General features: G+C 59.1%; 1 protein-coding gene across 3 annotated transcripts in view; it reads left to right on the top strand.

Moving 5' to 3' along the window:
- Positions 1-24,634, top strand: part of Dpp9 (dipeptidyl peptidase 9) — a 32,124-nt gene that overhangs the window by 4,060 nt on the left and 3,430 nt on the right. For 2 of the 3 annotated variants that reach the window (XM_070008416.1, XM_070008418.1), the window contains exons 2-17: positions 3,628-3,890; positions 7,477-7,589; positions 9,142-9,315; positions 9,465-9,633; positions 10,007-10,120; positions 10,533-10,661; positions 13,089-13,150; positions 14,510-14,610; positions 17,071-17,248; positions 17,359-17,521; positions 18,367-18,446; positions 20,287-20,439; positions 21,033-21,168; positions 22,808-22,953; positions 23,043-23,189; positions 24,042-24,194. In XM_070008416.1, the coding sequence (XP_069864517.1) occupies positions 3,659-3,890; positions 7,477-7,589; positions 9,142-9,315; positions 9,465-9,633; positions 10,007-10,120; positions 10,533-10,661; positions 13,089-13,150; positions 14,510-14,610; positions 17,071-17,248; positions 17,359-17,521; positions 18,367-18,446; positions 20,287-20,439; positions 21,033-21,168; positions 22,808-22,953; positions 23,043-23,189; positions 24,042-24,194 (2,250 nt within the window). In that variant the 5' untranslated portion in view covers positions 3,628-3,658. Of the gene's footprint in view, positions 1-3,627; positions 3,891-7,476; positions 7,590-9,141; positions 9,316-9,464; positions 9,634-10,006; positions 10,121-10,532; positions 10,662-13,088; positions 13,151-14,509; positions 14,611-17,070; positions 17,249-17,358; positions 17,522-18,366; positions 18,447-20,286; positions 20,440-21,032; positions 21,169-22,807; positions 22,954-23,042; positions 23,190-24,041; positions 24,195-24,363; positions 24,499-24,634 lie in introns of all 3 variants that reach the window. The other variant, XM_070008417.1, reaches the window with a different exon arrangement.

The raw sequence follows: 24,634 nt of genomic DNA, 5'->3' as shown, positions 1-24,634 counted from the left end.
CCACCGTTGAGCCACACCCAATCACTAAGCCCTACCCATCCTGGGAGCCCGGCTCCTGCTGTGGAGCCCCGCCTCCTGCTGCGGAGCCCCGCCTCCCAATGCAGAGTCACACCCAATCACCGAGCCCAACTCATGATGAATCCCACCTCCCACCATGGAGCCCCGCCTCCTGCCGTGAAGTCACACCCAATCACTGATGTACACTCCATCGTGCAGCCCCACCTCCCACTGCAGAGCCCCGCCCCACCCGGGAGCCACGTCCGCTGGTCTTTCTCTTTTTTCCTTTTTTTTTTTTTTTGTTTTGTTTTTTGCTGGTTATGGGGCTTGAACTCAGGGCCTGAGCGTTGTGTCTCTGAGCCTCTTTGTGTCCAAGGTTAGCGCTCCACCACTTGAACCACAGCGCCACTTCCGGCTTTTTCTGAGCATTTTATTGGAGATAAGAGTCTCACAGACTGTCCTGCCCGGTCTGGCTGCAAACTGTGATCCTCTGATCTCAGCCTCCTAAGTAGCTAGGATGACAGGCGTGAGCTACTGGCTCCTGGGTTGTTTGCTTGCTTGCTTTCTTTGCATCTGAGCAGCTGGGACCATAGGTGTTTGCCACCACCCCCCCTTCCTCCCCCCCAAGCAGTACTCCGGTTCTGATGCCCTGGAGCAGTGTGGTGGCTTTGGGGTCTGGGGAGGTGTGGACAGGACAGCTCTGAGCCTGGCTGTTGGTCTGTGGATTAGGGGAGGCCCTAGTGGATGATCATCCCTACCTGTGTTTGTACCACATCCCAGGTGGGCAGAGGACAAAGCCAAAGGCCTTGGGACAGACTAAGAGAGCCCTACTCCCCCTCCCCTTCCTTGCTGCCAAGCCCCTTTGGGGAGCCCCGGCGCCCCAGGGGCTGCAGTAGTGCTGAGAACCTACAGTTTCTCCCTGTCTTTGGCTGTCTTCCCTCACCGGTGGTGTCTGAGGGGTGCCAGGCAGATGCACAGGGCTGTCCCCCTGCAAATGACACCACAGAACCCCAGCTGGGCTTCGGTAGTGACCTCGTCAAGAAGGCCCAAGTGATCTCTGGTGGCGTGGCGCCAGGCAGGCTTGAGTGCCCGCCGTCTGCCCCTCGCCCCGCTGGGGAAACTCTTGAGGAGCTGTACAGCACGGTCACCTGTGGCACACAGGAGCCTCGCGGTCACCTCCCCTGGCACCTGCTCCTTCAGCCTCTCTGCAGCCTCAGCTTTGCTTCTGGGTACAGACGGGGAGATCCAGGTGGCCAGACAGTAAGCCCCAGGTCTCAGCCAGTCCTGGAGCCCAAGCTGGAAGGTTCTAGCCACACCTAGAAGGTTCCTGTCCATCTCTCCCCATGTCTCGTCTAATCTCCCACTTCCTGGATTGCGGCTTTGCTTCCTGGGTTCTCTGCAGGGATCGGAGGCAAGAGAATTCTTTGGGGTTCTTAACTACGAAAATGATCCATGGGGTCTTAGAAAGGCCTTGCCAGGCTTTCAGCTCTGTGGTTCTGATTTTGTTTTATTTTTCCTGATGAGCAAGGCTGGAATTGGGGTGGCGTAGTTTAAGGAGTGCTTATGCAGGTTAAAGGTGCCCCTCAGGCTGGGGTTTTAGGGTTTATTGCTAGCCACCCTTTGGGCTCCTGAGCCCCCAGACTGTCCTGGCCTCTAGCTAGCACTGCCCATGGCTCCCTGCTGCCCTGGAGATAGGGGGAGTACCCAGGCGCGCCCTGGGTGAAAGCTGCCATAGGTCTCTATCCTCTGTCGGTTTGGTGTGTGATGGCTCTGGACCGTGGTGGTCCATGGCCCATGGCTTGGTAACGTGTCCGGAGCACTGGGCTGACCGGCCCAAGTCCTCTGCCAGCGGGGGGGGGGGGGGGCAGGGAGGGGCGCCTCTGTCCTCGCCGGGGTGTGGCAAGCTGCCTCAGGAACAGCTCACCGTGGGGCGTGGGGGGCCACCTGCCCCAGGTCAGCTGCCGCCCCTCCCCAGCCTGGCCCGGCTGCCAGGGAGGGACATTGTTGGGTCTTGGCGTGGGACACAGGGTTGCATGGTGGGCTTTGGGGGCCCTGCCTGCAGCCCCTTAGTGCAGGCTGGGAGGCAGGCTGCTCCTAGTGGAGCCCTTTTCTCATCCCCCAGCCTGTCTGCCTCCCTGTGCAGGGGGTGGCCACCTGCCCTCAGCCTCCCTCCTCCTTCCCTCCCAAAGTTGGCCCGGGTCCTTCTGATGACAGTCCCTCTGTGGACCTTTCTGTTGTTGTTGTTTGCGAGTCCTGAGGCCTGAACTCAGGGCCTGGGCACTATCGTTGACCTTTTGCTCAAGGCGACCACTCTAGGAAGGTTTGAGCCACAGCACCATTTCCGGCTTTTTCTGTGTATGTGGTACTGAGGAATCAAACCCAGGGCTTCATGCCTGTGAGGCGAGCACTGTACCACTGAGCCACCTGCCCAGCCCAGGTTTCTTGACATAGCCTAGGCTGACCTAAAACGGGTACTCTTCCTTCCTCAGCCTCCTGTGGGCTCGTGTGACAGCCAACTCCCTGTCCCTGGCTCTGAGGGTGTCTACGGGCCAGGGCCGTGTTGGGAATCATGGAGCCTGCAGGGAGCGAGGCTGTGCGTGCTCGCCATGCCAGACCACTGGCGCTGCCGGAATCGGGTCCCATAGCTGGCTGTTTAAATTTCCTAAAACAAATATTTACCTGCTTGGTCCTGGCCAGTCAAGCCTGTGTGCGAAGCCGGAGGCCAGGCAGCATCGGGGAGGGTGCTGCCCCGGACAGTGGGCAGCTGCGAGGGTGAGAGGGGGTGTCAGCTCGTCAGACTCTGGGAGGGTGCACAGACTCCAGCTCACCTGGGGGCATCCAGGGCAGTCTCCCCAGTGGCTAGTAGCTTCTCACCCCGCCCCTCAGGCCCCATGCCTCCCATCAGGCTTGGCGAGAGTCATTCGCTCTGCAGCCCTCCCTGAGCCAGCCTCTAGGCTGCCAGGGTCCACGGTGAATGGGGCAGATATGGGGGAGACAGGTCTGAGTAATCACAGTGACCCATGCTGACAGGGGCAGTGGTCATTCGGGTGGCATGTGAAAGATGACCAGAAAAACCAGCTTTGCTTGAGCTGGAAGGCCTAAAAGATTTTGAGGCACCTGCCAGAACAGTTAAGCTATCAAGCAGACAGAGGAAAGCATGTTCCAGGCAGAAAAGATAGCGTGTGCAAAGGCCCTGGGGTACATGAGAAGAAGTCTAGCCCATTTGAGCAGTCCACCAAAGGCAAGTTTAGTTTCCCTGGGGCACAGTTTTTGGCGGAGGGGATGGTGGGGGGAGTGGGTAGGGCTAGCCTTTGAAGGCCATGATGAGGACTAGGGCTTGGGGTGTTTTCTTTTGCAGTGCTGAGGATGGACACAGGGCCTCGCACATACCATAGCTTCGGTCCTGGGGGCTGTGGAAAGCCAGGAAGAGCATTAAGGCTGAGATGGGTGCTTTGTGGGCCGAGTCCAGAAAGATGGCTTCAGGCCCTAGCTTGGATTGGCAAAGCCGTTGGTGGCTTCCCAAGAAGAGGAATAGCGGAGACCTCTTAGGGTGTCGGACAGGCAGGGTGCATGGGCCGGTGTAAAATGAGAACGGGGGAGCCCTCTCACCATCTCCCCCCACCCTTTCAGCTTCTCACTGCCGTCTGAGGGGACGGAGAGGATGTCGGGGGCCCTGCCTGAGGAGCAGGCCGCCGCCACCGCCGCCGCCGGTGACATGGACGAGGCGGCCGGCCGCTTCCAGGTGCAGAAGCACTCGTGGGACGGCCTCCGGGGCATCATCCACGGCAGCCGCAAGTACTCGGGCCTCATCGTCAACAAGGCCCCGCACGACTTCCAGTTTGTACAGAAGACAGACGAAGCCGGCCCCCACTCCCACCGCCTTTACTACCTAGGTAAGCTGGGCCTTGGCCACGCGCCGGGGGGCCAGGGGGCAGGGAAGAGCCTCTGCGGGGGTGCGCCCGCGAAAGCAGGGCAGGACCCAGGTCCCCCGCGGGAGCCCCGTTCTCCCCCGCAGCCCGCCCCACGCGGCAGGTGAAAGGGGCCTTTGCTGAGGACAGGACACCATCCATGACTACGAAACTGCCTGCCACCGCCCCTTCCTTTACAGCCCGGTCCTCGTCCAGGCTCTGGGGCTCCCACAGCCTCGGGCAGCAGGCCAGGCCTGGCCCCCCACCAAGGGACAGGATGTATGTGAGGAGCTGGCCACGGGGCCTGACTTCGCCGCCAGGGCTTCCCGGGCTGGGAGGAAGGAGGCCTGCCAGCCTGCTGCTTCAGCCTGGTCCTTCATGTGGCTGTGGGATCAAAGATCAGGGTCTGTCTCCTCCCTGGGCACAGAGGGGCCGATCATTCTCCCGCCTGGCATCCTGGGCCTTGCAAAGCGCCGGGCAGCTACCATAGACCTCCACCCACTCCACGCCAGCAGCTCCCCAGTGGCGACAGCCACATGTCCCCAGATATTACCCCATGACCGGGGGCGGGGGGGGGAGAGGAGGAGGGGGCAGGTCCCCCACAGTTGGTTCACTGTCCTAGGGGCAGGATGGCACTGAATTCACCCTCAGGCCCCTCCTCTGCCTCCCCCCGCCACGTCCCCCACTTGTCCTCTGGTGAGTGCAGTGAGCGGGCTGACCGTGTGCTGGTGGTGCCAGAGCGAGACGGAAGCCCCAGGATCTCCTCCCCTGCCCTGCTCATGGCCCTCCAGAGGCCCAGGTGGCAGTGCGTGGACATCGCCAGATGAAAACCACACAGACACAGTAGGGAGGAGGGTTTACCCAACCCTGGGCGTCCGGGGCCCGCCCACCCCATCTCCTGGCTGGTGGCTTTCCAGCAAGCACGAGGAGCAGCGTGGCCAGCACAGAGCATGCGCAGCTCTGCCAGGCAGCAGCCGGGGATGCCTGTTCCTTGGCCTGTGGCCCCATCCCTGCCGTCTCTGCCTCCCTACTCACGCAGCGTTGGACGTTTCCCCTCTGCCTCCCTCGTAGAAGGAGGCAGGCACAAGAATCTCAGCCCAGTTTGAGTCCTGCTCTGTCCACAGCTCACAGCCCCCTGTCCTACCACACAGGGTGGCGTTTGCATCCAGGCCCGGAGAAAAGGGGCATTTTTAAAAAAATTCATTGACTTTTATTGTTTATCATAGAGGAGATGTACAGAGGGATTACAGTCACATGAGCCAGGTAATGAGTACATTTCCTTTTGTACAGTGTCTTCCATTCCCTCATTCTCTCCTAGCCCCTCCCTCCCGTCTCCACCTACCAGTTATATAGGTCACTTTCATCAATGGGAAAGGGACATTTTTTCTTTGGAGGCTGCTATTCAGTCTCTCAGAACTGTCAGCAAGGGATGGAGACACTCAGAGCTGGCCTCAGCCACAAAGGGCACCTCCGAGTCGGAATGCAGGGTGGCACATAGAAGCCATGGGCATAAAGCCCACTGGCCTCAGGAAGTAGATCAGGAGCCTTCCAGAACCCAGGCAGGGCCCTATGTGCTGGGGCCTACCCCACCAGGGCTGCCCACCTCCCCTCCCCCACCTCCCAGGCCCCAGGGCTCCACAGAAATGGAGGATCTCTACCCAGGTCTCTGGGAGAAGGGATCGGATTGGCCCATCGTAGATCAGATGGTCCAATCAGCTTCTGTGCTTATCTCTGGTGGATGAGTCCTTATCAGCTTTCCCCAGGTTTCCAGAAGGAATCTGATTGGCTCAGCCTAAGTCAGATGGTCCAATCAGTGTTCCCTGTGCTGTGTCTGGGTTAGTGAGAATGCCCCTGAGAAGAGGCTGCTGAGAACCCTGCCTGGCATCTGGCCGGGGCTCCAGAGAGGGGTGTGCACCTGGCAGAGACCCCAAAACCAGCCTGCAGCAGTCGGGCACCGTGCTGTCTGTCGGGGTGATGGTCTTGTCCTTGTTACTAACACTGCCAGGCCACCACGGATACAAGGACGGTTCTGGCCCTGCCAGGCCACAGCCCATGACTAGACAGGGCGTCAGGACAGATCCAGACACCTGCCGTGCTGTGACTGCAAAGTGGGTGACAGTGGAGGGCACAGCTAGAAAGAGCAGTCAGGGAGGGACCGTGGTGGCTGTGGCTGACAGCCTTACTTCCCACCTGCCGCCCCCCCCCCCCAGTGCCAGGTGTCATGGGGACCAGTGCCAGCAGCAGCATGTCCTGGAACACACTTCGCTGGCACCCTTGGTGTGGTCACTTATTAATCAGCCGCTGGGGGGGGGGTGAGGTGTGGCTCCAGTGTCCGTGGCAGGGCCTGGCTGTACTTGGCCACTTCCTGTGTGGAAGGAAGGTCTCAGCCACCCCCAGGGACTCCCGCAGGCAGGGCTGTCCCCACAGAGCACACGTGTTTGCTAGAGAATGGCCACCAGCCCTCTTGTCCTCCTGCCTCACAGTGTCCTGGGTGGCACTGGAGTTTGAACGCAGGGACTCTTGCTTACTCGATAGGGGCTCTATCACTTGAGCCATGCCTCAACCCTTGTGGCTTGCTTTATGCCCAGGCATATGCCCAGATCCTGCACATTTGTCCTCCTATTTGTGTTTCTGGGCTAGCACACCACTGAATGAGACAGAGCCTCACAAACGCGTAAGTGCAGGCCAGGTGCCAGGACCTCAGGCCTGTCATCCTAGCTATGCAGAAAGCTGAGATCTGAGGATCATAGCTCCAAGCCAGCCTGGGCAGGAAGGTTCATAAAACTCTCATCTCCAGTTAACCACCAAAAAACCCAGAAGTGGAGATGTGGCTCAAGGGGTAGAGTACTAGCCTTGAGTGAAAAAGCTAAGGGGCAGTGTCCAGGCCTGGAGTTCAAGCCCTAGGACTGTACCTAAACAAACAAAATCTCAGGAAAAAGCCAGGTGCTGGTGGCCCCCACCTGTAATCCTAGCTACTCAAGAGGCTGAGATCTGAGGATCAGGTTTTGAAGCCAGCCTGACCCTTATCTCCAATTAACCACCAGAAAACCAGAAGTGGTGCTATGGCTCAGTGCCAGGTAAATGGCGAAAACGTCTTGTATGCCATTCAGTCAGCACAAAGTCCTCACTTGGCAGGTACTGGCACCTTATCGGAAGGGTTAGGTCAAATCAATGGTGGTCACTGAGGTGTGATGGCTGCCCCCAAGGCATGCTGGGAGATGTGTGGGGACACCTGTCACTCTCGTGCTTCTGACGTGGAGCAGATGCAGCGCACACCCTGCACACAGGATACCACCTGGATGGTTCTGGCAGAAGGCCGGTGGACGGCCAATGGCCTTGGGGAGACCGTGACAGGGACACATCCCCACTCCTCTCCACAGGCCTTCCCTCCCTGCCATCCCACACCAGCAGAGCCCCTGCCATGTATGGGGGGGGGGGACATGGGGCAGAGCCTGCCCGTGGGAGCTGTGCCTGGCCTCAACCTGCAAGCCAAGGGGCCTGGGGCTGCCACTCAGGACCACTTCCTGGTGCTGGCCAGGGTCCCCATCCTGGGTTTGTTCTCTTTCCCCAGGTATGCCTTATGGCAGCCGGGAGAACTCGCTTCTCTACTCTGAGATCCCCAAGAAGGTCCGCAAAGAGGCCCTGCTGCTGCTGTCCTGGAAGCAGATGCTGGACCACTTCCAGGTGAGCCACACCTGGGGGCCCAGCGGGCCAGGTGGGGGCCAAGGCTGTCCCCACACACCGAGAAGAGCCCTTATCCCAGCCTCTCCACTTTCTAACTGCATGAAGGGCCAGGAACCGGCTAGGAGGAAGGAGGTCCTTCCAGGAGTCTGGCTAATGATTAATACCCTCCACGACAGGCCCTGGGGTACCTCTTGGAGGGCCTAGAGGCGACTGCCTTTGGCACTGGTGTGTTGACTTCTTGTTTACTGCAAAAATACTGGAAGTCAGGGCTGGGAAGGTAGCTTAGTGGTAGAGTGCTTGTCTAGCATGCATGAAGACCTGGCTTCCATTCCTCAGTGCCACATACACTGAAAACGCTGGAAGTGGAGCTGTGGCTCAAGTGGTAGAGGGCTAGCCTTGAGCAAAAGAAGCTCAGAGACAGCGCCCAATCCTGAGTTCAAGCCCCAGGATTAGGGGAAAAAATAAAAAAAGCCCTGGGTTCATCCCAGTGCTGGAAGAGAAAAAAAAAAAAACAACAGAAAAATGGCCAGGAGGTAGCTGGCGGTGCAGTGTGCTTGAGTCTCCACCAGGTCCAGCCCCCAGAGTGACCTAGCTGAGGTTGTAACACTTTCTGTGCAGTCAGGGTAATCTTGCCACTGGCTCTGCCCTGTCATTTAGCTTGTTTTGTCGGACTGGAGATGCACTGAGCCATGCTCCAGACTTAAAAAACTCACTGCTCCTGTTAACACGTACCCTGAGATCTAGAGGATCACAGCTCCAGGCCAGCCCAGGCAGGCACCAGAGGCTCATCTGCCAGCACTGGCTGGGTGTGGTGGCTCATCTCTGCCATTCCAGCTGTATGGGAGGCTGAGATTGGACAGCCCTGGGCAGAAAAGCCCATGAGGCTCCATTTCCATTGAAAAATCTGGGCATGGTAGTGTGTACTTGTCATCCCAGCCATGATAGGAAGAAAATGAAAAAGAAGCTCATGGAAATAACCTATTTCATAAGTGTGAGGCCAAGTTTCAGTACCGACAAAGATAGATAGATAGATAGATAGATAGATAGATAGATCTGTCTGATCTGACCTATTTATCTGTCTGATTTCTCTCTCTCTCTCTCTCTCTCTCTCTCTCTCTCTCTCTCTCTCTCTCTCTCTCTCTCTCTCTCTCTCTCTCTCTCTCTCTCTCTCTCTCTCTCTCTAGTCCAGGTGTGCCCGGTGGCATTAAGCCTTTGGGAGTCTTGAACTTGTACCCTCTCTATCTAGCTGTGGTTGGGCGGGGTGGGGTTAGAACAGGAAGGGGCCATGTTCGAGGTAGAAGGGTCAGCTCGATCAGCATGGAGGAGAGGCTTGGGAGTGGCCAGCCTGAGGCCCCCAGTTCAATCCCCAGTGCCAGAAGTGAGGAGTAGGGGCGTAGCTCGGTGTGGGCGCTGGGCAGCCCCTCTGGCCACAGGTTCGAGACTTGACCCACAGAAAGTTCTCCCAGGCATGCCTCAGGGGCAGCCCAGGCTGTGGGGAGCAGGGGCTTCCACAGGCTACTGTCGCCAGCACGGCCTGTCCCTGTGTCCCCAGGCCACGCCGCACCACGGGATGTATTCACGGGAGGAGGAGCTGCTCCGAGAGCGGAAACGCCTGGGCGTGTTTGGCATCACCTCCTACGACTTCCACAGCGCCAGCGGCCTCTTCCTCTTCCAGGCCAGCAACAGCCTCTTCCACTGCCGTGATGGGGGCAAGAACGGCTTCATGGTGCGGCCTGGGGGCCCCGGGGTGGGGAGGGGGGCAGCGGGGGCTGCAGCCCCTGGACAAGGATGGCTTTGGGGTTTCCGGGGGGCCATAGGGTGAGCAAGGGTGGGTGCAGGGATTGTGACTAGCCCTGAATGGGCCTCTGTCCCCAGGTGTCCCCCATGAAGCCACTGGAGATCAAGACCCAGTGCTCAGGGCCCCGGATGGACCCCAAAATCTGCCCCGCCGACCCCGCCTTCTTCTCCTTCATCAACAACAGCGACCTGTGGGTGGCCAACATTGAGACCGGAGAGGAGCGGCGCCTCACCTTCTGCCACCAGGGTGAGGCTGCCAGGGGCCTGCTTCTAGAAAGCCCTAGAACTTTCCTGAGCAGAGTACCCCCAACGCAGAGGCCATCTCTGCCGGGGGTGCAGCTTACCCCCGTGTCTGGCCACCACCCCGGGCTGCCCACTCAGCCTGCCCCTCCCTACCTTCTAGCCACCTGGCCAGCCCCAACCTGCTCTGCCAATGGGACCCCTTCCAGGCCTGGAGCCACACTTAGGTGTGCATCGGGGGCGTGGTCCTGGCAAGGAGTGGGAGGTGCCGTGGCTCAGCACTGTCCCAGGCCCAGGACACGACAACCCCACCCCCTGGGGAACGAGCTGCCCATGTCCCAGTGTCCAGCCAGGGAGCTAAGATGCTGCCCTCTCCCCAGGATCATCCAGTGTCCTGGATGACCCCAAGTCGGCCGGCGTGGCCACCTTCGTCATCCAGGAGGAGTTTGATCGCTTCACGGGGTGCTGGTGGTGCCCCACAGCCTCCTGGGAAGGTACGTACCCTGCCTACCCACCTGGCTCAGGGCCCTGCCGCCAGCCAGTCTCCGCGCTGTCCCTGTTACCTGCAGTGTCCCCGGGGTCAGGACGAGTGACCACTGTGGCTTCCCCCACTGGCCTGCCCTGCAGCCCGTGTCTGGAGACGGCAGTGGCTGAGAGATAGGGTGAGCTGTGGCCCACCTCCCCCGTGGGCTTGCCCCAACTGCAGCCCAAGACTACGGGGCACAGGGCTCCGACGTGTGGTGGGGCTGCTCCCACCCGAGTCCTCTCAAGGCCTCACGTGCCGCTTACCCGTCGTGGACAGTCAGGCCCCATCTGGTTTGGCAGGCAGCGCAGGTCCTGAACCACAGGCCCAGCCCTGCGCATGTCTGAAAAGTGTGGCTGCCCAGCGCGTGCCCTTCCTTCCAGGCTCTGAAGGCCTGAAGACACTGCGCATCCTGTATGAGGAGGTGGACGAATCTGAGGTGGAGGTCATCCATGTCCCCTCGCCGGCCCTGGAAGAGAGGAAGACCGACTCCTACCGATACCCCAGGACAGGTGAGGCCTCCCGGGCACGCACACATCAGCCACTCATGGCCAGAGGGGTTTGTCCAGAGCCTGCCTCCACCTGGCCCAGCCAGGCCTCATCATCACAGAGCTCAGAGCCCACAGGCTCCCGTCTCAGCTGGTCACTGCTGCACCTACCCAGCCCTGCTGCCATAGACCACATCAATCACAGACAGAATGTATGGGCTGTGTGCCTGGGAATGGCATGGAAGCTCATTCCTATACTCAGGAGTCTGAGGCAAGAGCGTCATTTGAGTTCAGGGCAGCCCAGCTAAGGCCTCATAGCCAGACTTGCCAAAAAAAAAATAAAAAAAGAGGAAGCCTTTTATTATTATTATTATTATTTTTTTTTTTTTTTTGCCAGTCCTGTGGCTTGAACTCAGAGCCTGGGTACTGTCCCTATGCTTCTTTTTTTCAAGCACTCTACCACTTGAGTCATAGTGCCACTTCTGGCTTTTTCTGTGTATGTGGTACTGAGGAACTGAACCCAGGGCTTCATGTGTGCTAGGCAAGCACTCTACCACTAAGCCACCTTCCCAGCCCATCTAAAACCAGGAGGCAGGATACATGGATTCACCAACCCTGTCACTGCCAGACAGGACTGCAGGGCCCGTCATTCTGTGAGGTGCCTCATGCTGGTCTTCTACCTCCCTCCTCTTTCTTTCTGGCATCTTCCCTTCTTCTCACCGTTCAGAGTGTCTGTATGCGGAGTCAGCTCTGCCTGGGAGAGGAAGACCAGGCACCACTGGCAGATCAGCAATTCTCTCCAGTCATTTTAAAATGGCTCCTGAGCTGGGCATGGTGGCACACACCTGTAATCCCAGCACCTGAGAGGCAAGTTGTAGGCCAGCCACAGTGAGACCCTGTCTTGAACAACTAACTAAATGAAAAGCTCCCCTGAGCCAAGCAAGCCCTGTGCTGGACTCAACCCCAGGCCCCACCTGCAGCCTGCCTGGTGGTGAGGAGCAGCTCTCCACTCTGCCCCTGACCGTGCCCACGGGGCCTTCCCAGGAGCACTGCCGGCCCCTTCCTCTGTGATAACCCACCTCTGCCCTGCCCTGCTTGGCAGATGGGCAAAAGGCTGACCTGCCCTGACTTCTAGAGTCTAGGGCCAGGACGAGGTCTGCCAGCGTTTCCCTCCACTGCTGTCCGAACCAAGCCCTACCTACAGAAGTCCCGCTGACTGTCCCCACCTGTGGCTGCTGCCTCCCCCTGTGCTGTGCAGGGTCTGCTGTTCCCAGATGTTCCCCGCTGCCACCAGCCCTTAGCTCCACCTCCAGCCCCGCCCTGTGCCAATCCTTAGCTCTGCCTCCAGCCCTTAGCTCCGCCTACAGCCCAGCCCCACCCTTAGCTCCGCCTACAGCCCACCCCCAGCCCTTAGCTCCGCCCACAGCCCAGCCCACCCCTCCATCCCTTAGCTCCGCCTACAGCCCAGCCCCACCCCCAGCCCTTAACTCCGCCTACAGCCCAGCCCCACCCCTCCATCCCTTAGCTCCGCCTACAGCCCAGCCCCACTCCTGTAGCCCTTAGCTCCACCCACAGCCCCGCCCTATGCCAATCCTTAGCTCCACCTCCAGCCCCGCCCTATGCCAATCCTTAGCTCCACCTCCAGCCCCGCCCTATGCCAATCCTTAGCTCCACCTCCAGCCCTTAGCTCCGCCTACAGCCCAGCCTCACCCCTCCAGCCCTTAGCTCCGCCTACAGCCCCGCCCTGCGCCAGCCCAGAACTCCATCTCCAGTACTTAGCCCCACCTCCAGCCCAGTCCCCATTCTGCACGGCCCTTAGCTCCGCCTCCAGCCCCACCCTGCATCCAGCCCCACCCTGCATCCAGCCCCACCCTGCACCAGCACTTGGCTCTGCCTCCAGCCCCGCCCTGTGCCAGCCCTTGGTTCCGCCTCCAGTCCTGCACCAGCCCTTAGCTCCAGCCCCTCCCCCCCTGCCCTGCACCAGCACTTAGCTCTGCCTCCGGCCCTGCCTCACCAGTACCTAGTCCCATCTCCAGCCCTCCCACACCAGCACTTGGCCCCGCCTCCAGCCCCGCCCTGTGCCAGCCCTTAGCTCCGCCTCCAGTCCCACCCTGCATCCAGCCCCACCCTGCATCCAGCCCCACCCTGCACCAGTACTTAGCTCCACCTCCAGCCCTACCCTGCGCCAGTACTTAGCTCCACCTCCAGCCTGACCCTGCCCCAGAACTTAGTTCTGCCTCCAGTCCCACCCTGCACTCTGCAGTCAAGGAGACCAGTTCCTGTCAGAAAAGTACAGGCCCCCAAGTCAGTTCCTGCCCAAGGGGACTTGGTGGCATGCGAGGGAGGGGACTCACGGCAGGCAGACCTTTGTATCCCTCTCCCCCCACGGACCCGCCACACCACCACGTGGGCCCCGACAGCCAGGCGTTCCAACTTGCTCTCCCATCACAGGCAGCAAGAATCCGAAGATCGCCTTGAAGCTGGCCGAGTTCCAGACAGACAATCAGGGCAAGGTAGGGGCGGCTGTCCCGCAGAAGCAGGGAGAGGGATGGGAACACATGCCCCTCCCTCCGTCTTTTCTCTCTCAGTCTCCCTCCCTCTGTCCAGAGCCTCAGCTGGCCCTGGCCCTGTTTATGTCTGAACCTCTGGCTAGATGAACAAGCTTCCCACGAAGGCTCCCTAAGCTGGGAGCAGTGGGAGCTGAGAACCCCCAGGCCCAGAGCTCAGAGCTTGAGGGGCTTGGGTGTGGAAGTACCTGAGCTTGCAGGGCGGCTTCCTCACCCCAGCATCTTAGGCTCACCTCTGCCAGCCCAGCAGCTGTGGGGATGGGCAGTGTTCTGGATGCTTCTCCATTCCCCCCATTGGCATGGAGCTTGGGTTCCACACTCCTCCCAGGTACAGATGATATAAAAGGCACCATCATCCCCTAGCTACTACCATGACCTGGTCTCAACCTCAGGCCCGCACGCCATGGGGCACTCAGAGCGAAGCTGAAATCTGACATGTCAGAGGCGTGGGGGATGTGGCGTTGGAGGGCTCCCTAGGGCAGATCCTGGGCAGGGGGACCAGGCAGAGGCTGCACATGCAGGCCTTCCCAAAACACCTAGTGTGTTCTATAGCAGACCTGAGATCTCATATGTGTCGAGTGTTCCTGCACATTCTGGAGCACATCTGAGGGCACGCGTCCTTGCTATCATTGGGGGCATATTGCATCCTCATTGGCTAAACCTCTTTCACTGTCATCTGGAAGCTTCCAGCCTGTGGGAGGTGGATGTCCCCAGCCACTGTGCATGGCATACCCAATCCCCACCCCCCAGGCAGCTTCAGGCCGCCCTTGCCCCAGGTCTGGACAGAGGTGATGAGCTGGGGGGAGGGGGGTGCTGGTGTCCATGTGAGGGGGAAGGAGGGATCCCTGCGTCCCTTTCTCCCCACCGGTCCTGTTCAGGATGGAGAACCAGGCAACCAGGAGTTGTCTGCCCAAGGCAGGTGGCTCCACCAGGACAGTCCTGAAGCCTTTGGTTTCCAGAGCAGCCTATGCTGCCATGGGCCTCCTGCCTCCCTTCTTGCCCCAGTGGGGGGGAGGGGCAACCAAAGCCCACCAGGGCAGCTGTAGCAAAGTGCCATGGTCTGGCAGCTTGGGCAGCAAGCAAGTAGGAGGGCCATGTTCCTGCCACTGGCCGTGGGTCTTCCACATGTCTTGCATTGGACAAGGCACATCCTACCTTGTGTGACATGGTCAGCGTAACTTGTGACATGTGTAGGTGCCGCATTTCCAAAGTAGAAGGCATTCTAAGGTTCGGGGGGGAGGGTCTGAGTTCCAGCTCACCAGGGCCCACCGCCCCCAGCCTGGTGACCCGTGTCTGTCTCTACAGATTGTCGCAGCCCAAGAGAAGGAGCTGGTGCAGCCCTTCAGCTCCCTCTTCCCTGCGGTGGAGTACATCGCCAGGGCTGGGTGGACACGTGACGGCAAGTAGTGAGTATTGCCCGCCCAGCGGGACGGGGTGGCGTCCACTCATGGCTTCTGGGCCCAGCTCTGTCCTCAGGCCGCTCCTAGCCTCAGTGGTGAGGGCACAAGAGCCCGATGGCTGCTGGCACCCCCACGCTGGAGCTTAGTTCTGCAGGGGTGATCCCAGTCAGGCATCAGGCCGTGCTTACTACTCTCCAGCCTTTGTCACAGACTCGTCTCCAGGGCCCCAACCAAGTCTAGTCACCAGCCACGCTCCGCTGCCCCCTGCCTTACCGCAGCCCATCAGCCAAAAGCACCCTAGTGATCGGGGCAAAAATCTAAAGACTTGGTAGTTTGGGGAAATTTTGTTTGTTTTGAGACAGTGTCTCCAATGGAGACCTTGTGATCCTTCCTCCCCCACATCCCAAATGCCCCTGTCCCCAATGCAGATTGTGTAACACTGCACACCAATAGGAAATCCACAACCCAGTGTACAGAGCTGTCCAGCACACGTGTGAGGACCTGCGGTCCTCTACCCATCTCCCCGGGCACCTTTCCCCGTCCACCTGTGTGTGACCTCCAGCGCTGAGGTGCTGCCTCTGCTGCCCTGGTTTGTTTTGTTTGGTTTTGTTTTGTTTCCGGTCGTGGGGCCTGAACTCTGGGCCTGGGTGCTGTCCCTCAGCTCTTCAGCTCAAGGCTAGCGCTCTACCACCATAATGCTCCTCTTCCTTTCTCTGTCACTGTAGGTAGATGAACATTTATGAACATTTACACCCATGGTGCCACCTTGTCTCCTTGTAGATAAACCAAAACTTAAACACTGTCCACTAAAGCCATGTCTTAGAGGCTCATGCCTGCAATCCTAGCTGCAATCAGGAGGCTGAGATCTAAAGATCATGGTTTGGAGCCAGCCTGGACAGGAAAGTCTATGGGACTTTTTTTTTTTTTTTTTTTTTGGTCAGTCCTGGGGTTTGAAACTCAGGACCTAGGCGCTGTCCCTGAACTCTTTTGCTCAAGGCTAGTGCTCTACCCATTGAGCCATACCACCACCTCCAGTTTTTGAGTAGTTAATTGGAGGTAACAGCCTCCCAGGGACTTTTCTGCCTGGGCCGGCTTTGAACCACAATTCCCAAATCTCAGCCTCCTGAGTAGCTAGGATTACAGGTGTGAGCCACCAGCACCCAGTTTCCTGAGTCTCTTACCACCAACTAGCCACCAAAAAGCCAAAAGTGGAACTATGGCTTAAGTGGTAGAGCACCAGCTTTGAGCGAAAAAGCTAAAGGACATAGCTCAGGCCATGAATTCAAGCCCCAGAACTGGTATTAGAGGCAAAAAAAAAGGAACAACAGCAGAGCCCCTGTCCATCCATTAAAGTGTAAGGTATATTAAGTAGGTAGGTTTCATTAGGTAGCTGATGAAGAGAACACCATGCATTACTCAGGCAGGAAAAGAAATTTATTTACCTAACTGCTGCTGTCCCCCTCTCCCCCCAATGCATGGTGGAAAGGCATGGCCAAAAAAGGAGGCCTCCCCCAGGCCAGGGACAGGAAGAGGTGTGGCCAGGTAGAGGGAAGGTGTGGCCATACTGGATCTGGGTGTGACCTCAGGGCCTGGGACCCGCCTATAGTCCGATGGAAGGCCAGGGACGGCCTAGGATGTGATCTAGCAGGAGTGGGAGGTGACTACTTCCAGTTACCTAGGTAACAGATACTGTGCCAGTTACCTAGGTAACAGATACTGGGTAGAAACTTAGCCAAGAGATAGGGGGAGGTGTCTGCACAGGGCCTGCATGGCCTGGGGCAGACCTTACATGAAGGGTAGGGGGCTTAGTGTTAGAGCTCCTGCCTAGCCAGTGGGATGTCCGAGTTCAAGCCCCAGTAACCCCTCCCGACAGAACAATGCAAGCCAGACATTTGAGCAGTGATCTCAGCTCTGGGGAGGCTGAGGCTGGAGGAGCAGGCACTGAAGGTCAGCCTGGAATATATAATGAGACGTAGCTAAAAACAAACAACAAGGGGCTGGGAAGGTGGCTCAGTGGTAGAGCGCTTGCCTTGCATGCATGAGGCTCTGGGTTCGATTCCTCAGCACCACATAAGCAAAAAGAAAAAAGCCGGAAGTGGTAGAGCGCTAGCCTTGAGCTGAAAAGCTGAGGGACAGCGCCCAGGCCCAGAGTTCAGGCCCCCACGACCAGACCCCAAAAAACAAACAAACAACAACAAAAATTGCCTACTTAAAGCAAATCATGAAGTAAAAGATGGCGAGGGAGAAAGTTGGTGTGGCTAGCCTTGGGGTTTGGGGCAGGGTTTGCAGAGCCCAGGGCTGACGGGCTTTCTTGGCCTCCTGGTTCTAAGAAGTTCGGGCCAGTCTGCATGGAGTCAGCGAGGAAGCGGGACTGGCTTGTAGCAGGGCCGCTCCATCGTCCAGTCACTGAGGCCTTGGGCTTGCCTTCCTTCTTCCCCTCCCCCCCCCCCGTCACCCCCCCCCCAGCGCCTGGGCCATGTTCCTGGACCGACCCCAGCAGCGGCTCCAGCTGGTGCTCCTGCCCCCAGCCCTGTTCATCCCAACCCCCGAGAGCGAGGCACAGCGGCTGGCCTTCGCCAGGGCCGTCCCAAAGGACGTCCAGCCCCACGTGGTATACGAAGAGGTCACCAACGTCTGGATCAACGTGAGTGGACACAGAGCTGAGGGCTGCCCCTCCCCAGCGGGCCTTGCTTGGGGCAGGCCGGAGCCACGGAAGCCAGCCTCTTCTGATGCCGCCTCTCTCCCGTCCCGCAGGTGCACGACATCTTCTACCCCTTCCCTCAGGCGGACGGCCAGGAGGAATTCTGCTTCCTCCGTGCCAATGAGTGCAAGACCGGCTTCTGCCACCTGTACAAAGTCACTGTTCTCCTCAGGGCCAATGGCTACGACTGGACTGAGCCGCTCAGCCCCCGGGAAGGTGAGCGGGAGGACAATCCCCATGGGGACCGTGGTAGTCCAGCCAGCCAGCAGCATGTGCCGAACCCCACAAGCTGTGCCGGGCCCTCCGCACCAGGGTTTGGCTCTCACCTACATGATAGGGGCGCAGGCCACGACACTGAAAACCCAGCTGAGGGCCCTGTGCTGGTGGCTCACTCCTGTAATCCCAGCTGCTCAGGAGGCCGAGATCTGAGGATTGTGGTTTGAAGCCAGTCTGAGCAGAAAAGTCTCACGCCTGTCATCCTAGCTACTCAGGAGGCTGAGATCTGAGCATCACGGTTCAAAACAGCCCGGGCAGGAAAGTCCGTGAGACTCTGACCTCCAGTGAACCACCAGAAAACCGAACTGAGGGATAGCGCTCAGGCCCAGAGTTCAAGACCCATGACTGACAAAGAAAAATGAAAAAGAGAAAGTGAGGTACAGAGGCCTGTGCAACTCGTAGTTCCAATTAAGCACCAAAAAGCTGGACATGGAGCTGTGGCTCAAGTGGGAGAGCATCAGCCTTGAACCAAAAGGCTCAGGGGCAGTCCTAAGTTCAAGCCCCAGTACTGGCACAGAAAACCCATCAGCTGAACCTTTGCATGGCTAGAGCCTGACCACGCCGAGTCCCAGTGAGGTCCTGATCCGAGCCCCCGGCTGCCGCCTGTCACCCGGGTGCACGCGTTTGTGACTCAGCCTCCCCAGGCTTCTCAGGCAACACAGGTGCCTGGCTCTCCTGCCCCTGCCACCCAGCCCTGGCATCCCCTCCTGTGCAAGTGGATTGTGGCCTCAGGGCCCTGGCATGGCTGCTGGGGTGCCTTCATCCTCTGCTTCCTTCCTTTGCAGATGAATTCAAATGTCCCATCAAGGAGGAGATTGCGCTGACCAGTGGCGAATGGGAGGTCCTGGCCAGGCACGGCTCCAAGGTACCTGTGGGCCCCATGCTGCCTCTCCCCCCACTCCTACCCCCAGCACCCAGGGTGGGCAGGGACCCTACCTGCCCAAGATGAGAGGCTGGGGGTGCAGGTCAGAAAGGGGATGGCCAGTCATGCGTCCCCATCCTGCTTCCCTCAGTTAACTGGCCTGGCCTCAGTTTCCCAGTCTGTACATCAGGATAAGGAATAGTCATATCGCAGCATCTGCTCTCCTGGGGCCTCTGCCCATGGGTCCCGCCAGGCCTGTGCAGCCCCTGACCTCCACTCCCTAGCCCTTACTCATCCCTGGGCACACCCCTCCCCCCCAGCCCACCTCCCCCCTTCACATTCTCAGGCCAAGAACTCCCTCCCTCACCGTGAGTGTCCCCCGACACTCCAGAGTCCCCCATGCGCTCAGCCTAGTGTGGGGCCCACCCGAACCCAAACCCCGTGCTTCTCTGTGGAGAGGAGGGGTGTCTTCTGAAGTCCTCTCTGGGGCCCTCCTGTGCCCCTTCCCGAGTGGGGACTCTCAGAGAGAAGCCACAGCCAGCAGCCGGGCCCAGGGCCCCATGGCCAGTGTGTGCCCAGACACAGCCTGTGCTGAAGAACAGTAGCCGCGAACACATAGCATTCTGGTACATTTCCACTGTTCTCGGAAGACAGTCGGTGCCCTGGAGCCCCCTCCTCCAGGCTATGGCTGCCCATGGTAGAAGGGCTTTGGGGTTCCTCAGAGTGCAGGGGTCACGGGGCGTCTCCACGGCCCATCCTGGCTCTACTGTTGCCTTCTTTTGACAGTGCGGGGCCTTGCGCTTGCTGGACAGGGGCTCTACTACTTGAACCACAGCTCAAACCCCTTTGTGGATTTTTGTTTGTTTGGTTTGGTTTTGGTTTTCTGTTCCTGTTCTGGGGCTTCAATTCAAGGCCTAGGTATTGTCCCTGAGCTTTTTTGCTCAGAGCTGGCGTTTTACCCCTTGAGCCACAGCTCCACTTCCAACTTGTTACTGATGGACAGACTTTTCTGTCCAAGCTGGCTTTGGGCTTTGTACTGTGATGCTTAACTCTCAGCCTCCTGAGTAGCTGGGATTACAGGTGTGAGGCACTGTACCTAGCTATGCTTGCCATTGTTTGGTGGTGGCCATGTCTTCCCCGCCAGCCCGGTCTGCACAGTGAGACCCTGGCTCAGAAAAAAAGGCAACTGCTTTGCTCACCCCTCCTTCCCCCGCCCTCCTGTCCTATGGAAAGTATTTTGCCTTCAAGGTGCTGGTTGGACCCCAAACCAGCAGTGCGGTTCCAGCCCCTCCTCCTCCCACCCCGGCAGGCCCCCTGTCCTTCATTGATTCTTCCATCCCCTGCTGGCCTGACCACTCCCTGCATTCTCTGCTGGCCGGGCCTCTCAGGACCTGGGCTGTGGACTCCCATCCATGTTCCAAAGCAACCAGGTCCTTGTCCTGGGGATGCTCCCCCTCAGAAATCCATGCTCTGTTGCCTCCATTTGGGTCACCAGTCTTGCTGGCAGTGTGCATTTCTGGGATCACTCTCATCTTCACCCACAGAAAGAACTCCAGCCGCCTCGGGCCCAGTGCCCTGCTGCTCTGAGCCCCGCCAGGGACCCCACCCAAGTCACGGGAGCCTCAGCGCTTCCCCAACACCTGGCTACAGGGACTGGCAGTGCAGGCTCCCCAGCCTCTGATCAGGCTCAGATTCTGCCTCATTGTCCCAGGACCCATCCCGGGGCTGAGGCTGAAGCGAACGCAGCCTCATTTGGGGTCACATAGGCACAAGAGACAGTGCGGGTGGAGGGGAAGGGGTCGGCTGGGAGAGGGCCGCTCACAGGCGCCCGGGTCCCTTGCAGATCTGGGTCAATGAGGAGACCAAGCTGGTGTACTTCCAAGGCACCAAGGACACGCCGCTGGAGCACCACCTCTATGTGGTCAGCTACGAGTCCGCCGGCGAGATCGTGCGCCTCACCACGCCCGGCTTCTCCCACAGCTGCTCCATGAGCCAGGTGGGCCCTCTTCCCACACCCCTTGTGTTCCCCGCACCCTCCCCATGCCCCAGCCCATGCCAGCAGGCAGCCTGCTGCCTCCTAGGGGAGAACAGGGATGGGGGCACAGCCGCTCACCTGGAGCCCATCTTCTGGGCCTTCCTGCTGCTGCTGTGGGATGTGGAATACACCCCTTAGAGCACAGCCCTCAGAACATTCCAGAACATACAGTAGTGGCCATACTGGCCCTTCCCCGTGCAGTGCCCCGATGGCTATAAAGCCAGCAAGACCAGCAGGCCTGGGTGACGACCCTGGAATGCTGGCCAGACTCAGTTTCCCTGTCTGTATCGTTGTCCCAGGCGGTTGGCCCAGTGCTAGAGCGCCCAGCCGAGGGTGGGCGGGGCCTGGTGGGTGGGTGGGGCGACAGGGGAAGGGCCTATGTGTGGGTTGCTGGGGCGGAGCCTAGTGGGTGGGCGGGGTGACGGGAAGGGCCTATGGGTGGGCGGGGCCCTGTCGGTGGGCGGGGTGACGGGAAGGGCCTATGGGTGGGCGGGGCCCTGTCGGTGGGCGGGGCCGCGCCCCGCTGAGCGCCCCGCCCCGCCGCCCGCCCGCAGAACTTCGACATGTTCGTCAGCCACTACAGCAGCGTGAGCACGCCGCCCTGCGTGCACGTGTACAAGCTGAGCGGCCCGGACGACGACCCGCTGCACAAGCAGCCGCGCTTCTGGGCCAGCATGATGGAGGCGGCCAGTGAGTCCGGGACCCTGCATCCCGCACCCCACCTCGGACCCCGGCCCGGCCCGGCCCGGCCCCCGCACGCCCCGCGTGGCCGAGGCCGGGGTGACTCCTCCCGCGGGGGTCTGAGTCAGGAGCGGGGTCGGCCACCTGGGAGCCCCGCATCGTCCCCCCGGAGCCTGCGGCCAGGGGTTTCCCGTGCTGGGAGCGACTGTCAGCTGTCACCCCGACCCCCGCCACCATCTCAGAAACAGAACGGAAACAAGCACGCAGCCCAGCGTAGCATCTGGTTACCCTGGTGGCACCTGGTTAAATGGAAAACCAAGCCAGCCCCCAACTCCACCCTACCTGCCATGCTGGTAGAAAGTGTTCTAGAAACTAAGAACTGTGTGTGATGAGCTAGAAAGTATTTATTGTTCCATCGTCACCTCCAGAACAAAAGCAGGTCCCGCCCATCCTTGAGCATTGTCCCTGTGGGTTAGGGTTTCATCCACGGGGAAGGGAGGGGCCTCACTGAGGCCAGAGCCCACGTCCCACGGCGCAGGTGCACAGATGCCTATGCCAGGAACGGGTGAATTGGGGCCAGCGCCGGCCACCGTGTGGTCACCCTGGTGTCTGTGCCCAGGTCTGCGCAGCAGCATGGAGTTTAGTAGCTGTGCCACCGAGGTGGAACCGTCTGGCCTTTTACAAAACTTACCCCTGTTACTGCTGGCCTGCCTTCCTCCCTTCCCTTCCCCCCAAAATGCTTTTAGTATTAGGCTTTGAACTTAGGGCCTTGTACTTGTTAGGCAAGTGTTGTGTTACTACTTTATACTTTTCCCCCATTTTTGCGTTAGATTTTTTTTTTTCCTGATCCTGGGCCAGGACACTATCCCTGAGCTCCTTTTGCCCAAGGCTAGCACTCTACCACTGGAACCACAGCGCCACTTCTGGCTTTTTTAGTGATTACTTGGAGATAAAAGTCTCACAGACTTTCCTGCCAGGACTGGCTTTTTTTTTTTTCCTTTGGTCGTGGGGCTTGAATTCTGGGATTGCACACTGTCCCTGAGCTCTTCGGCTCAAGGCAAGCACTCTACCACTTGAGCTACAGTGCCACTTCTCATTTTCTGGTGGTTAATTGGAGATGAGTCTCATGGACTTTCCTGCCTGGGCTGGCTTTGAACCACAATTCTCAGATCTCAGCCTCCTGTATAGTTAGGATTACAGGCGTGAGCTTCAAATAAACCTATGACTATCCTATAACTTCTTCCTACCTGGGATGACAGGTGCACGCCACCACACCCAGCTCATTGTTTGGGATGAGGTCTTCCTTACTTTCTCTCCAAATTAGTCTCAACCTGTACCTCCCAAATAGCTGGATTACATGTATAAGCCACAGCACCTGGCCCGGATTTTCCTTTAGACCTGCTGACCTTATTTTCCTAAATAAATGCACTTGAATTAAAAAAAAAAAAAAAAAGCCTTGGAGACGAGAGAATCATGAGTTCCAGACCAGTCAGGGCCACATAGAGAACCTATCTAGAAAGAGAAAAGAAAGGAAGGAAAGCTTTGGCTCCATCATGGTGATTGGACATACAGTTTTTGCTTAAGTCAGTGAGAAGCAGACCATGAAATGAACCAACACGGCCAGCGCTCTTGGCCCTCTGTCCTGCAGGCTGCCCCCCGGATTATGTGCCTCCAGAAATTTTCCATTTCCACACACGATCTGATGTGCGGCTCTATGGCATGATCTACAAACCACACGCCCTGCAGCCAGGGAAGAAGCACCCTACCGTGCTCTTCGTGTACGGGGGCCCGCAGGTGCGTGCAAGCCTGGCCCCGGCCCAACCCGGCTTCTGCCACACCTGCTGCCTCTCACTTCCGCTCCCCATCTCCACCTCCCGGGGCAGGTACAGCTTGTGAACAACTCCTTCAAAGGAATCAAGTATCTGCGGCTCAACACGCTGGCATCACTAGGGTACGCCGTGGTGGTGATCGATGGCCGGGGCTCATGTCAGAGAGGGCTTCGCTTTGAGGGGGCCCTGAAAAACCAGATGGTAAGTTTTCTTCTCTGTCTGAGCCCTTTCTTTGCTGCCCAGGGAGCTCCCTGGGCACCATTCACAGAGGGTCAGTCAGTCCCATGCTGCTCAGAGAGCTATGGGCACCACACGCCTCCACAGTTACTGCCAGTCCTACAAAGATGGCGCCCGTAGCCACATGGTGGAGTGCCTGCCTTGCTGCCCCGCTCAGAGCGGGCAGGGGGACACACGTGTCCACCCATCCACACTAGCTAGGAAGGCGTGTGCAGCTCAGATGCAGCAGATGCTGTGGGAAAGCCAGCCCACAGGGAAGCCAGCAGCCAAATGATGGCCTTAGAAGTATGTTAATGGGGACCATGGTGGTGATGATGATGATGCTAGTGATGGTGATCGTGATGATCGTGATGGCAGTGGTGATGGTGGTGGTGGTGGTGGTTACAGTGGTGGTTGCTGATGGCGGTAGTGGTGATGGTGGTGATGTTAGTGATGAAGGCAGTGGTGATGATGATGATGGTGGTGGTGACGGTGGTACTGATGGTGGTGGTAATAATGGGTCATGGTGCTATGGGACAGCTTCTTGTTAATATTTCTCTTCAGCCATGAGTAGACTGAGGACCAGGGAAGGAATGTGCTGTTTCAGAACCTTCCAGGCATTAGGTGGCAGATCCGGATGGGGGCGACCCATCTGGCCATGGTCCCTAAGGTCCTTCCAAGAGCAGGCAGGCGCTGCAAGGCTGGCAGTGATGGAACTTGGGGAGGACTTCTTCCACCCAGGGAGGAAAGACCCCCCCGGAGGGGCCACGTAGAGTAGGCTCACAGTCCCACAGGGCCCGGGGAGGTGGCCCTGAGCATGTCCCGCCTTGTCCCCAGGGCCAGGTGGAGATTGAAGACCAGGTGGAGGGCTTGCAGTTCGTGGCGCAGAAGTACGGCTTCATAGACATGAGCCGCGTCGCCATCCACGGCTGGTCCTACGGAGGCTTCCTCTCGCTCATGGGGCTCATCCACAAACCCCAGGTGTTCAAGGTAGGCCTGCCCTCAGCGAGCCCTGGCCGCAGCCCCCTCCCCTCTCCTCCCCTCCTCTCCGGTCCCCTCCCCTCCCACTGGCTGCCCGATCACTGCCCACACCACCGGGCCTGACCCCGGGGGAGGCACCTCGGCAGGGGCCTTGCCACGTGGCTGTTTCTCCCTGCAGCAGCCCCGTGGGGCCGAGCCCCCCTCCTCATTGCCCGCCACCGCTGACCCCAGGATGGCGTCCGGCTGCACAAAAGCCCAGCAGCAGCTCTCTGTGGGAGGCTGAGCCCGGGACCCCGGCCTCGGATGGGCAGAGGTGGGGCGTGGTGCAAAGAGCATCGGGGAGGGAGCCGGCCAGCCGCACTGTGGGGCACGGCAGGGCTGCGGCCATGAGGAGGAGGAGGAGGCAGGAAGGTGGGACGGGCACAGTCCACGGGGACACCGGTGAGGGT

This window comes from Dipodomys merriami, unplaced genomic scaffold (assembly GCF_024711535.1).
Source record: "Dipodomys merriami isolate MVZ:Mamm:240054 unplaced genomic scaffold, mDipMer1.0.p SCAF_70, whole genome shotgun sequence".
Classification (NCBI taxonomy): Eukaryota; Metazoa; Chordata; class Mammalia; order Rodentia; family Heteromyidae; genus Dipodomys; species Dipodomys merriami.
Note: the sequence above shows the minus strand (reverse complement) of the source record. Positions and strands in the feature narration are given on the sequence as shown.